Source organism: Pipistrellus kuhlii, unplaced genomic scaffold (assembly GCF_014108245.1).
Source record: "Pipistrellus kuhlii isolate mPipKuh1 unplaced genomic scaffold, mPipKuh1.p scaffold_m20_p_13, whole genome shotgun sequence".
NCBI lineage: Eukaryota > Metazoa > Chordata > Mammalia > Chiroptera > Vespertilionidae > Pipistrellus > Pipistrellus kuhlii.
In genome coordinates, this window is record NW_023425438.1 from 37,986,155 (window position 1) to 37,998,494 (window position 12,340).

The 12,340-nt window shown below is 55.2% G+C and overlaps 1 protein-coding gene across 7 annotated transcripts in view; it reads right to left on the reverse strand.

Moving 5' to 3' along the window:
• Positions 1-12,340, reverse strand: part of SFXN5 (sideroflexin 5) — a 107,614-nt gene that overhangs the window by 48,911 nt on the left and 46,363 nt on the right. For all 7 annotated transcript variants that reach the window (XM_036435714.2, XM_036435713.2, XM_036435712.2 and 4 more), the window contains 3 exons: positions 7,156-7,209; positions 6,111-6,167; positions 4,477-4,542 (listed from right to left, as the gene is read on the reverse strand). In XM_036435714.2, the coding sequence (XP_036291607.1) occupies positions 4,477-4,542; positions 6,111-6,167; positions 7,156-7,209 (177 nt within the window). The remainder of the gene's footprint in view (positions 1-4,476; positions 4,543-6,110; positions 6,168-7,155; positions 7,210-12,340) is intronic.

Genomic DNA, 12,340 nt, shown 5'->3' on the forward strand with positions numbered 1-12,340 from the left:
CAGAGACCAGCTGGCCACCTGCCGGGAAACCAAGTCCCATCAGACCCATAAAAGGGGACACCAAATTGTCCTCCCTAGAATATGTACAGAGCCGACAGTCATGTCAGACACCTCCCCCACTTCCCCACTGCCAGCATCGCCGCCTGTGGGCTTCTGGAACAAACCCGATTATGCCACAGGGTCCATGCGATGGGCCCTCTGACTCAGAAGCCAGTCCTAGTGACAGCAGCAAGACAACAGTCTGACCCCGGATGCCCAAGCTGCCGGCCCCTCCATTAGGCCCAGAGAAGAACAGCAAGGCCTGAGGTACACCCTGGACCACAGAGAGCACCCCTGACCAAAGAGAACACCTGAGAGGCACCCTGGACCTCAGAGCCAGCCAGGTGCATCTTGCAGGGGCAGAGCATCCTGTGAACCATGGACAAGGATATGTAGCTGACTTGACTCTGGCCAGAAAACACAGGCCCAGGAGCCACGTACGAGGGTGAGCAGAGGGTCCAACCCTGTTACAGCTAAGGAGCCTCTCAAACATTTTTGTCCAGGCCCCACTGTCCTTGGGAGGGACTTGTCTGCCTGGGATCACAGGAAGTTCCTTCAGCCCGGAAGCTGAGGACGCTGTGTGGATTCTCCGGCCTCCTTACGCCATAGGGGGAGCCGGAAGAAGGGCCCTGGGTTAGGTTTGCATCCCAGCTCTGCCACTGCCTTCACCTGGGTCTCAGTTTCCTCACTTGTGAAATGGAGATGAACACTGACATAGCGCCTGGCATGCCATAAGAGTTAGCCATTGTGTTTACCTTCCTGTCTGACTAGCACAGGGACATGGAGAAGGCAAAGGGGACCGAGAGGGGGCGGGGTTCGGCCCAGGGATCCCTCTTATCCTCCGGTGTCTAGCAGTAGACGTTAACAGACATCACTACAGACTCTACAGAGATAACCCCAGGGCCCAGGCCCTTTAGGAATGGAGCTCAGTGTTGCCCCAACAGGGAAAGTTCGCAGCCAGCTAAGACCTGGCTGGGGTGGAGGCTTTGAGGGTCAGACATAAAGTAGCTCTCGTTCTCGGGCTCCATCCATCAGTCCCGAGCCTTCCTCTTCAGCCCCAGGACCACTCTCGTCCCAGACCCTGGGTCCATGAAGGCGGTCCATCTGCTGGGCCTGCCAGCCCCCCACGACTTCTCCAGCCCCCTTCTGCCTGCACCCCCGGCAGCGCCACGGTCCTGTGTCCAGGCAGGGGCTCCTGGCATGGCATTAGCATGGCACTACCATACTCGGTGCTCCCTGTAGCCCCCCTGCTTCATCCCCTCATCACCTCGTCACCATCACTCTGCGCAGCGCAGCCACTCGTTCTCTGACGTGTGGAATCCGTCCTGCCCTCCGCCCGCTGTGCCCCCTCTCTATGGAACGCACAGCCCTGCCTTCGCCTCTCCCTGGTCTCCTGTAACAGTCAGCCCTGCGTAAATCAGGGGTCCCATGCCTGCGACCCACCCCCACCCAAGGGGTGGCCTTCCTCATCAATCTGGTTTTATCACAGAATATGCCAGCTTTCCCTGGAAGCATCTTGCAGGACACACCAGTCTGTGTGCATCAGTGTCTGCAAAGGGCTCACCTCAAGGCACCCCTCAGGGTCACCCTCATGCAGCCGGGCCAGGGGGCGCTGGCCACCAAGGGCTCAACACCAACTCCCGACCAACACCCAGCGAGGCTTCCTTTGTTAACAGACAGCAAACTGAGAGATCTCAAAAATAACCGAAGATGGCATTTCTGTCTTCTTCTCGAGCAAGAAGCCAGACACGGAGCTATTTAGAGGGTTCACCCAAAGGCTGCGCGCCCCACGCGGGAGGCCCTGCCACCAGCATGAGCCTTCACTTCCGGGGCCTGCAAACGGGGGGCTCCCTGGATCTGGGGGTGCTGGCCGAGGCCACAGGCTCCCGCCAGAGGGGAAAGGGCACGACAGGGTCCAGAGAGGAGGCTGGCCTCCCGGGGCCTGGCCTCCACTCCAGCCTGTCCCCCGGCCCTGGGCTCTGCCCTCGGCCTGTCAGCCCGTCCACGCGGCTGCTTGTAGGGACTCGTTTTAATTAATGCCAGAGCCGGGCCAACCGCCGGGGCCCTGACACTTGTTTGCAGGTCATCTCCTCCTAACAGGCTCGCCCTGGGAGGGGATTTGTCACTAATTGAGGCAGAGATCAGTTAATGAGGCCTCGGGGCCCGGGGTTCCAGAGAACAAGGGGAAGGAAAATAAAATAAAGCCTCTTTCTCCGGAGGTTTTGTGATTTACACACACAAAAGAGAGGCAAGCGAGCTGCAGATTTTCCAAGGCAGAAGCCCCGCTCCATCTGCCGGAGTTAGCCCCTCGCTGTGTGAAGACGGCAGGGCGGAGGCAGCCGCTGCTGAGACTGGGATCAGAGCGAGAGGGGCCTCCCGAGGCTGCAATCAATCAGCGGCCTAATTAACAAGTATTTATGGAGCAGGGCCGCCTGCCCCCCTCTGGGGAGAAGACACAGAGGCCGGCCCTTTTAACTGGTAATCCGGGGGAACAAGGAGAGGACAGGGCATGGGGGATCGCCAAGTGCGTGTGAAGGACAGAAGATTCTAGAAGTTTCTAGAAGTTTCTAGAGGTTTCTAGAAGTTTCTAGAAGTGGCGAGGGAGAACGGTGTGGGCTGGTGTGGTCAGGGAAAGCCTCTCCGAGGTCTCTGCAGCTGGGAGGGGAGGAGGAAGGGGACACAGGCACAGCCCCTGGGGGCCAGGACAGCCCAGTGTGAGGCCCCCAGTCCCTAGGGTGAGGCCCTGGCTCTGAGAGCCCTGAAGGACCCGAGTCCCTGGGAACTCTGGGAGGCCTGGGCCTCAGAGTCTCCTCCCCGCCCCTGGGCTGGCTCTGGCCCTGGGAAGAGGTTGGGATGGAAGGACTGAGGGCCCTTGGTGTGAGACAGCAGGACTGGGGTGCAGGGCCTGGGCCCTGGCCTGCAGGAGAAGGACATCCACCAGGACAGTGGTCCCTCCTCTCAAGCCCTCCCCAACCAGAGCCACTCAGTATTCCCCCATCCCACCCTTAAATCTCAGGGAAGGAAAGTGGGACTTTCAAGCTGCTAAAGGAGGCTGAGCCATCAGCTCCTCTTGTCAGAGGGAAGAGGAGGTGACATCGGCAAGAAAGAGGTGACAGAGCCCCTTCCCGTCTCTCACAAGAGCCCCTGACCTTGGCCAGCAACCCCCACAGAATCAGGGATCCCCAATATGTATGACCCCAGGCAAATGGTCTCCTGCTAGGTCACAGGTGGGTTAGCAGCCACCTGAGCAGATTTGGCAATGCCTTGGGATGAGACAAGGATTCAGGGAAGGAGAACGCTCTTGGTCAAGAAATGGGGACACCCCCCACCCTCGCCCAGCACACACACACACACACACACACACACACACCCAACAGCTCTGTGGAGATGATCTGGTCTCCGTGGGAGTGGAGTAAATGAGGCCATTTCAGAACCCCAAACCCTACTTTAGGAGAACAGTGAAGTAAACGATGGGTCAATGCCTTTTCATGAGCAATTGGGATATTTATTAATGACATGGGAAAGATGAGGAAATGGGGTTTCACAGAAAGATAATTGCATGTGGATATTTTTTATTTGAATTTTCTGATTTCCCTCCTACCGTTGCATGTATTTATCGCATAATGAATAAAATAACGACGTTGTGAAGTGACTGTTGCCCCGGAGTCAACCACAGCAAGGCACCCAGCTGGGGTGGAGGGAGGACCAGACAGGAGCAAGGGTGCTCTCCAGGGTGGGCTCCGGGTGGGCCATGGAGCCAGGGTCCCGGGAGCGTGAGCTTCCGTTCTGGCTCTGGCCTCGACCCTTCGCAGTGTCACCCGCCCCTTCCCGGGCCTGGGATCCAACCTTAGGCTCCTACGGTCGGCAAACCTCCCCTATGTAATGGCTGCTCTATCTTCCAAGTCCTGTGGGACTCAAAATGAGCTGTCGCCTCCAACAGCTCATTTTGAGGAACGTACAGGCCTCCAGGAGGGACTGGACGTGTGACCACACGACCAAAGCTACAGAGCAGGGACAACCGAGCCCCAGGAGCTCAGGCAAAGAGCAAAGGGCGGCTGGCATTTGGGCCAACCTTGGGCATCATTCCAGAGCCCCTCGCCTCCTGCACCAGCCGCGCTCCTGAGCGTGAGGACCAGCTCCGCTGAGCAGAGCGCCAGGCAAACCTGGCCTCTGGGGACAGACATGTGCCCTTGGCTGCAGTGGGCAGCCCTTCCCCTCACCCACAGGCACCTCTGCACCTCCCGCCTGCTCTCTGACCCCGAATCACGAGCTTATGCTCTCCCCGTCCAAGTGTCACCGAGACCTACTCTTCTCGCCTAGAAAGCCAGTCCTGCCAGCCCGCCCCCAGAAGCCTGTCTCCCATGCCTCTTGCCTGGGTCTGACCCTCAGACCAGGTCTGTCCCGAGATGCTGGGATGGGAGGAGGGGGCTTACTCACAGCGATGGAGACGGCACTGATGACAGCTCCCAGGTAGCCCTGGATGAACTTGGATGCAGGTGAAGGCTGGAAGACAACAGACAGAAGTTCAGGCCCACTGGGTGCCCACACTTTGCCCCTGCCAAGAGTCCCAGCCAGCAAGGGGCATTCCTGCCTCCAGGATGGGAGGGTCGGGTGAGAAGGAAGAGATCCCTCTGGAAGCCAGAAGGATCCCAGCCACCAACAGTGCAGCTCTAACTACAGAAATAGGAGGCAGCAGTGTCCGGGCAGATGCAGCAGCGTCCAGGGCGATGCCGAAGGGCCCACGGCACTCTGCCCTGTTCTAGAAAGGTCACGGGAAGACCCTGCTGGCGGGAGCCGGAGAACAGCAAGTGCAGAGCCGGTTTAGGAAGACCACATGGCGGGAGCGGGCTGTCTGGCCCCTGGAGCACTTCCTGGCTAGACAGGGCAGGGGCAGGGCCACTCCGGCCTGGCTGCGCTCACAGGCTTTGTCGGCCCAGGTAGCAGCTGCGCTTCCGTGCAATGGAGGACAGCTGCTCGGTATTTCTGTGGGAAAATGCACCTCACATTGCAATGCAGAAAGTTAGGAGAGAGCTGAAGAACCTGCCTTTCTTTCTTTCTTTCTTTCTTTCTTTCTTTCTTTCTTTCTTTCTTTATTTATTTATTTATTTATTTTTAATATATATTTTATTGATTTTTCACAGAGAGGAAGAGGGAGGGATAGAGAGTTAGAAACATCGATGAGAGAGAATCATCAATCAGCTGCCTCCTGCACACCCCCTACTGGGGATGCGCCCGCAACCAAGGTACATGCCCTTGACCAGAATCGAACCCGGGACCTTTCAGTCCCCAGGCCGACGCTCTATCCACTGAGCCAAACCGGTCCCGGCAAGAACCTGCCTTTAGATACCACAATGGCCATTTCAGAGATGCTTGGTTTAAGGCTCATGGGAGCAGAACAAGCAGAGATGTACATGTGTGAAGCACACGAGTGAGACAAGGTTTAGATGGGGAGAGGGTGTGTGTTCAAGGTATTAGGCCCCGAAATATTACCTCTCAGGCCAGCACACACCCTCTCCTACCCAAACTGATAGCCCCCCCAACTAACCTAGACCCCACCTCCCTTCTTCCTGCCTTTGGACCAAAGACCAAGAGAACTGACAAGGGGAACGGCCACCTCGCTCACCAATGCAGCAGGGCCCAGCCCCTTCCTGACAGCAGAAGGGTGAGAGGGCCTCCATGGTGAGAAGGGCAGGAGGGAGGTGGTGGCAGTCCTCACAGACCCAGCACCCCTCAACCCTCTGCAGACAATAGTCTGGGGGCAGCGAGGCCGCTTCCAGGGAAGCCTGAGAAGCTGTGGGGAGATTCAGGTCCCTCTGGCTGAGGCTGTCCAAGTCCAACATCAGAATTCCCACAGGGAATTCTGGAGCCAGTGGCGCTGATCCCTGTCGCTGCCCCCCCACTTCCACGTTGCAGGCTGTCTCCCTGTCACATGGACAGTCCCTCCCAGCTGTGCAAATAAGGTGCCTCCAGGGGGGCAGTGCTCGGCCAGACGAGGGTGTGATGCACTGCAGGGAGGATGAAGGGCGCCCCAGCCGGAAGCCCACCCCCGGAGGGCGGTCCATGGCACTCACCTTGGTAGCGTTGCGGTTTGCATAGTTGACACAAGCGTTGTGGCTCTGGTTCAGCCACTGAAAGGCAAGGGGGAGAGGAGGAGTCAGGGAGGGTGTGCTCACCTCCCTGGAAGCCAGGCCAGGGCCTTGGGAGGCCACACACCTTCAGAAAGACCTGAGTCGCCAGCTCACGGTGAGTCCATCCATCCCACCATTAGCATGACCGACTGTCCAGTGTGCCCGGGACTGTGCCAGGGTTAGCACTGAACGTCCCCAGCCTTGGAACACTCCTTGGCAAACCAGGACACTGGTTCTGCCCACCCTGGCAGTCCAATGTGCTGCAGAGACAGTGCTTCTTCCAAAATTATGCCCTACATGGGCCCCCTGCCTTTGCCTCATCATCCTGTTACATTACTTATGGGACAGAGGTGGACATTTAGGCCCCTGGAATGACTAACAGCCCCGAACCTCTTTCAAAATATCCCAGCCCCGTGTCCTGCACCACCTGCCGTGCCCAGGCACCAGCACTGATGGAGTTGTGCTCAGGGAAGACTGACATTTTCTCCTAAAGAATTTCTTCCTTCCCCTCTTCCCCTGCAGCATACACACACACACACACACACACACACACACACACACACATACACTCCTGTCAGAGAGCCACCCCAGACTCTATTCAAGAGCAGAGACCAGGGTCTGTGATGCCTTGTCACCCAGCTCACTACCTTGGGGTTGGGGTGCATTTACCTTCCCCACAGATTTGGGTGAGGCTGATGTCAAAGAGGCTAAGGGCCTCGAGGTCAATAGCTATGGGCCAAGCAACCGAGGGACAGAGTGGGCGGCCACCAACCAGCCATCCAGCTGAGGGTACCAGCCCAGCCCTCATCCCCTTCTTCAAAGGAGAAAGAAGGCCTGGGCTCCTCCCAGTAGCTTCTGGGTTGGGGAGAGGTACGAAATGGGGTGATTTCCCCATGGGGCGCGGATGGGAGAGGAGATGCTGAGGCAAGGAGTTCTAACCAGTACCTGCTGGGCCCTCCCTTAGGAGACTGTCTGCCAGCAGACTTACCTGCCAGAAGACAGTGGATGCCAGTGTCTGGTTGGGCAAAAGAAGACCGACCACCTGAGGGAGAGAGAGAGGAAAGGCTGGAACACAGCCACAAACAAGAGCTAGCGGAATCTGCACAAACCGATGTGGACATCCTGCTGCCCTTTGTGAGCGTGTGTGTGATGAATAAACCCAAGCTGCAGTATTGCACTATAGCACAGTCCCATTTTTTTTTTTTAAAGAAAATCATCTCTATAAAACCATATACACAAACACACATACATATCTTGAAGCATGAAGAAAAATCTGAAGCACAGCATGTAGATCTGGATACATAGGACTTCCTCACATTCTTCTTGAGTATTTCTGTATTCTTTTTAATAGCTGACAGGCATTCTTTTCATAAGTGGTGGGCAGGGGAACAATAAAACAAGCGAGCAAACTAAAGAAACACCTTCACTTCTGCTCCACTGACCCCACTCCTTCACACTCCAGCCATCCAGCAGGATTTTTGTGAGGATTAAAGAAAACTCATTTCAAATTACAAGTTGGTGGCATTCATATGTTATCACGGGGCCCTCACTAAGCAAAACGCACACCATGTCTAAGCTATTGAACGAAACATGGATGTCTAGAAAATATTTGTTGAATGAGTGAATGAGTGAATGAGCCAATACATCCTTATAGCTAAGCATGACTGTATATGTGTGGACCCATTATTCTCAATGCCCAAATATCACTGAAAACCTAGATTCACTGAATTTGTTTTTTGTTTTAAGTCAAGGTTAATTGTCTGATTTTAACACTGGCCAAACCTTGGACTTCAGGGATCCACATGTCTCTTAAGTTTACCTTTTGAGTGCTTGTGTGCAAAATAACACCTACCCAGTACGGCTGCATATGGGGAAAAAATGTGCACAACCATCCACATATTGACTTATTTATTATTCCTGTAGATAAAATGGCTCTTTGGCAAGAATTTCTGTAAGGAACAAGTATAAACATTCAATTCTATGCAGTAAATCAAATTCTAGACATCCCCAGCAACATTAGTAAATCATGTTTTAAAGATTAAAATGTTTTTAAAACAGTGAATATGCACATACATTTATATTTATTGGCCCCATAGCGGTTTGAATAAAATTATACAATGTAAACCCATTCCATGCATGGCTCCAGTGAGAAATTATGGTGATATTTTTCTCCCCTAAATGAGATCATAGCTCCATTTTTACTTGCCATGACAGCTTAGGGTACTGGTGTGGGAATCCGGAGACCTGGGTTCTTAGCCCCAGCTCCGTCCCTGTGTGATCTCCAGCATAACACAGTCCCCTCTGGGCTTCCAGCTCTCTTACCTATATAGAGTGAAGGGGTTGATCTTGGGGGTCCTATCTCGGTTTAAATTCTATTCTCATTTTCCAAGTAATACACATGACGTGTATTTGTAAAGAGAATAACCCCACCCCAGCCCAACTGAAAATCATGGGGAACACAGGACCTCCTCCTAGTCAGACCCCAGTCAGGAGCCAGACAATAGAGAGGAAACTGAGCCTAGAGAGGCATAAAGCTGGGAACAGGTAGCATGAGCAAGCTAATGAGTGTGTGTGTGTGTGTGTGTGTGTGTGTGTGTAGTTCTTCCCTGTTGGGAGAATATCATCCCCTCTAACCTGCTGGTTCATATTACATGGGTGTGTTATGAACGTCATCATCTTCTTTTCTCTCGATCCCCATTGAACCCCCCAACTGTGCTTGGCCACCAGGAGAGGGTACGATGCAGCCCCATGGGCTCACTGTCTGTGCCAGACAGCTGTTGTCCAGGACCCTCGCAGCTCATTACATCACAGGCCCCTTAGGGACCCTCTCCCATGAGATCAGAACTTGTACTGGTGAGCATGTGGTTGGCACCGGCCCCGCAGACACTGGGCATTTTAACTGTGTTTCTTTGCCCTGAGTGTCGAGGTCAGGCCAGACCTCCAAGCCCACCTCTGCCCCGTATACACATCCTCTGGCACCTATTTTGGTGTCCAAACTTCACTCCTGACTTCATCTTCCCTTCCCTTCCCTTCCCTAAATTTCCTTTTGTCTCATTTTCATCTTCATTTGTTTATCTTGTGCCACGTATTTTTAAAATGTGATATCAAGTCTTTTCCAGAACAAACCACCGCCCTAAACTAAGCTAGCACCCAGGCTCTGTACCACAAACACGCACGCAGCTCATAACCAGCAGGGTTTTCGCCGTGTTTGCCAACCTCCTGCCCTCCCATGAGCCTGACGTCCACGCACCTCTGACTCCTCACGCTTTCTGAAAGAGATGGATGGGTTTTGCTAAGCATTTCCCTTTATGTCACTTAACCCTGGTCCTCATTTTAACTCTGGGGCTCAGAAAAAAAAATAGAAATTCCTTTCTACATTTTGCAAATGGGATAACTGAGGCTGAGAGACATCCGGTGACCTGCCCAAGGCTTTGCAGCTCCTAGAAAGAAAAAAAAAGGCAGGGCCCCCTGATTCCTGGCCTGGGAGTCCTGTCTCTCTGATTTGAGGGACTCCTTCTCCAGCTCATCCCCTTGTGCACAAAGGGAGAAGCAGACGCCATGCCTGTCTCTGAACATCTTCTTTGCACCAAGCTCCCTGCTGCCCCTGAGGAAAGGCATACGGGCTCCCGAACCACAATGAGCCAGAAGCCCACAGCCAAGCGCATGGGGAAGTCTTTACAACGCCTGGGCCGGAAAGGGACAAGGCAGTTTAACCGGGTACTTAATTGTGTCTGTAAATCTGGTCAATTCCAATGTCCAAACGGGTTCAGGCAGGGAGCGGTGGGTGTGCTTTGGCTCTGCCAGAAGGAGGTGGTGAGGCGGTGCTGAGTGTGCGAGTGTGAGCTCAGGGTGAGGAAGAGTGGAGATGACTTCATGAAAGGGGGGGGTTTGGGAAGTCAGCCGCCGGAGGTGCGTGGAAGTCAGTCTAACGTGAGGTTAGAAGGCAGCGAACACCAGGCCGCATTGGCCGGCCCGCGGGCCGAAGGGGGCCATTGGAGCGGAGGCGAAGGGAACAGGGACCCCCACCCTCCAGGCCCCGCCGTCAGGCTGGTGGGGCCAGGCAGGAGCATGCGGTGCCAGCCCCGTTCCCTATTAGGCAACACGCAGCACCATCTGCACAATCCCAGGAGCAGGAGCAGATATTTTATAACTTCCTCTTTTTTTTTTTTTTTTTTTTTTCCTTTTTAAGTCTACATTAAAAATAAATGTTCCTTCAGTTCTCAGATGTATATCTCTGGTGCAACCTGCCCACATTCCCTCACGCTGCCCTTTCCAGAACGTGGCAGGGGAAAGGAGGAAAGCGATGGATGGAGAGAGGGAGCCAGTCCACCCGGCGGCGTCCATGCCAGTGGATGGCACCTCTTCCAAGAGGGAAGCGCGTCAGGCGTGGCTGCGCAGATGGGTGGAGAGAGCCCAGAGCGCGGCTGGTACCGGCGGGAGCGGAAGGAGAGCCAGCAGCCAGAATCTCCAGCCCAGCCTCCACCCTCCCTTGCCGCAGGACCTTGGCCAAACAGCACATCCTATCCTTGCTCCCATTTATAGTTCGCAACATGGCGGGGTCTCCTCCACCGCGCCCCCACCCCGGGAAGCTGCCCCCGAGGCACAGCGGTCTGTGGCTGCCGTCCCCCTGCCCCTGGGACGGCTGGCCGCGGGCCCTGGCGGTGAACTCTCAGGTTCTGGCTGCAGGAAGAGCTGGACTCCAATCCCGGTTCCAGGATGTATCAGAAGGGCGACCACAGGAGAGTTACTTGAGGTCTTTGTGCCTCCGCTTTTTCCCCCATCGATGACGTGGTGGTCACGGCTCCTCTCCGGATGTCATGGGGGCAGGCGCGGGAAGAATGCGGCTCCGTGTCTGTCATTCAGCCAGGGCTTCCCGCTGGGTCAGCGTGATTCCTCTCCTCCTATCTCGTCCTTTTTCCCGTCGTCTTTGCCGGGCTCTCTTTTCTCTGAACACCACAGCCGGCTTGACACAACCGAGCACCGTCTTGCCCCATCTCATCTTTGGACACCAGCCTCACCCCTCAATGGACCAGGAGCTCCTGAGGGTAGAATAAGGGCTTTTCTCCCGGATGTCCCCCAAAGCTCGCAGCACGAAGGTGGGCCCAGATGACCTGCTGGAAACACTGCCAGCTGACTAAGAACATGAAACACTTATTGGCCAGAAAAAGGCCTAGGATGCGTCGTGACAATGACAACCACCAGCCGTCTCTTCCTTGCCCCTTTACCGTTAACGTTTGAGGTGCATGGGGGCGGGCCGGGTAGCCTTTGGGGAGAGGATGCAGACTGAGGTTGGTCCTGAGGCTTCACGCTTCCCTGCATCTCTAACCCGGCCAAGGGAGAGAAGTATTTCCCTGCCCTTGGTGTGGCTTGGTCACATGACTGGCTTTGGCCAATGGCACGTGGGAGGAGGTGGCAGGGTGCCAGTGCTCAGCCAGGCCTCCGAAGCCTCGAAGCCTCGTGTGCTTCCGTCGCCCTCTGGTGCTGCTAACGCCGCTGGGAGGAGACAGGCCCTGCCTGGGGCCCGGTCCGAGGAAAACGCAGCCTGAGGAGCAGAGTCCGGCCCGGGTCACTGGTCCCCAGCGGATCCCACGCCTGTGGTTAGCAGCAGAACGGCCTCAGTCTAGCCCAGGCTAGCCCAGCAAACCCCAGATCCCTAAAAATAAGTGTGTGTGGCTGCCACTGGCATTTTGTGGCTGTGTGTTACATGGCACTATTGTAGCAACATGTCGTTAGTGCAGAGATGACCGTGTTGGAAGAGCGAATATGCTGTCCTTCATGGTTTTAACATTCTGTGTCATTCATGCACCTTGAATATGTCTTCACTAGTGATGCTGGTTGCTGAGCAGCCTAGCTTATCCACCCACTCCACCTGGTGACCCAAAGCTGGGGCCACCATGGCAGGGACGAAAGGTTTGTCTCAGAACAGAGTTGGGATGGGGCCGATCAACGGCACCTCCTGGGAGCTGGCTCACACCTCCCCTCCAGCCCTTCTCCTTCCCAGTGCTCTGCCCTCTGCGGAGAGATGAGGTCTCTGTCTGGAGAAAGGCGCCACCAAATATCCCAATCTGCTTGGCAAAAGGGGGGCACAGCCAGCTGAACACAGAACAGCAGACTAAGACGACTGTTTACTGTGATACTGGGACCCAAAGGGGGGACATGAGCAGCCCTCCACC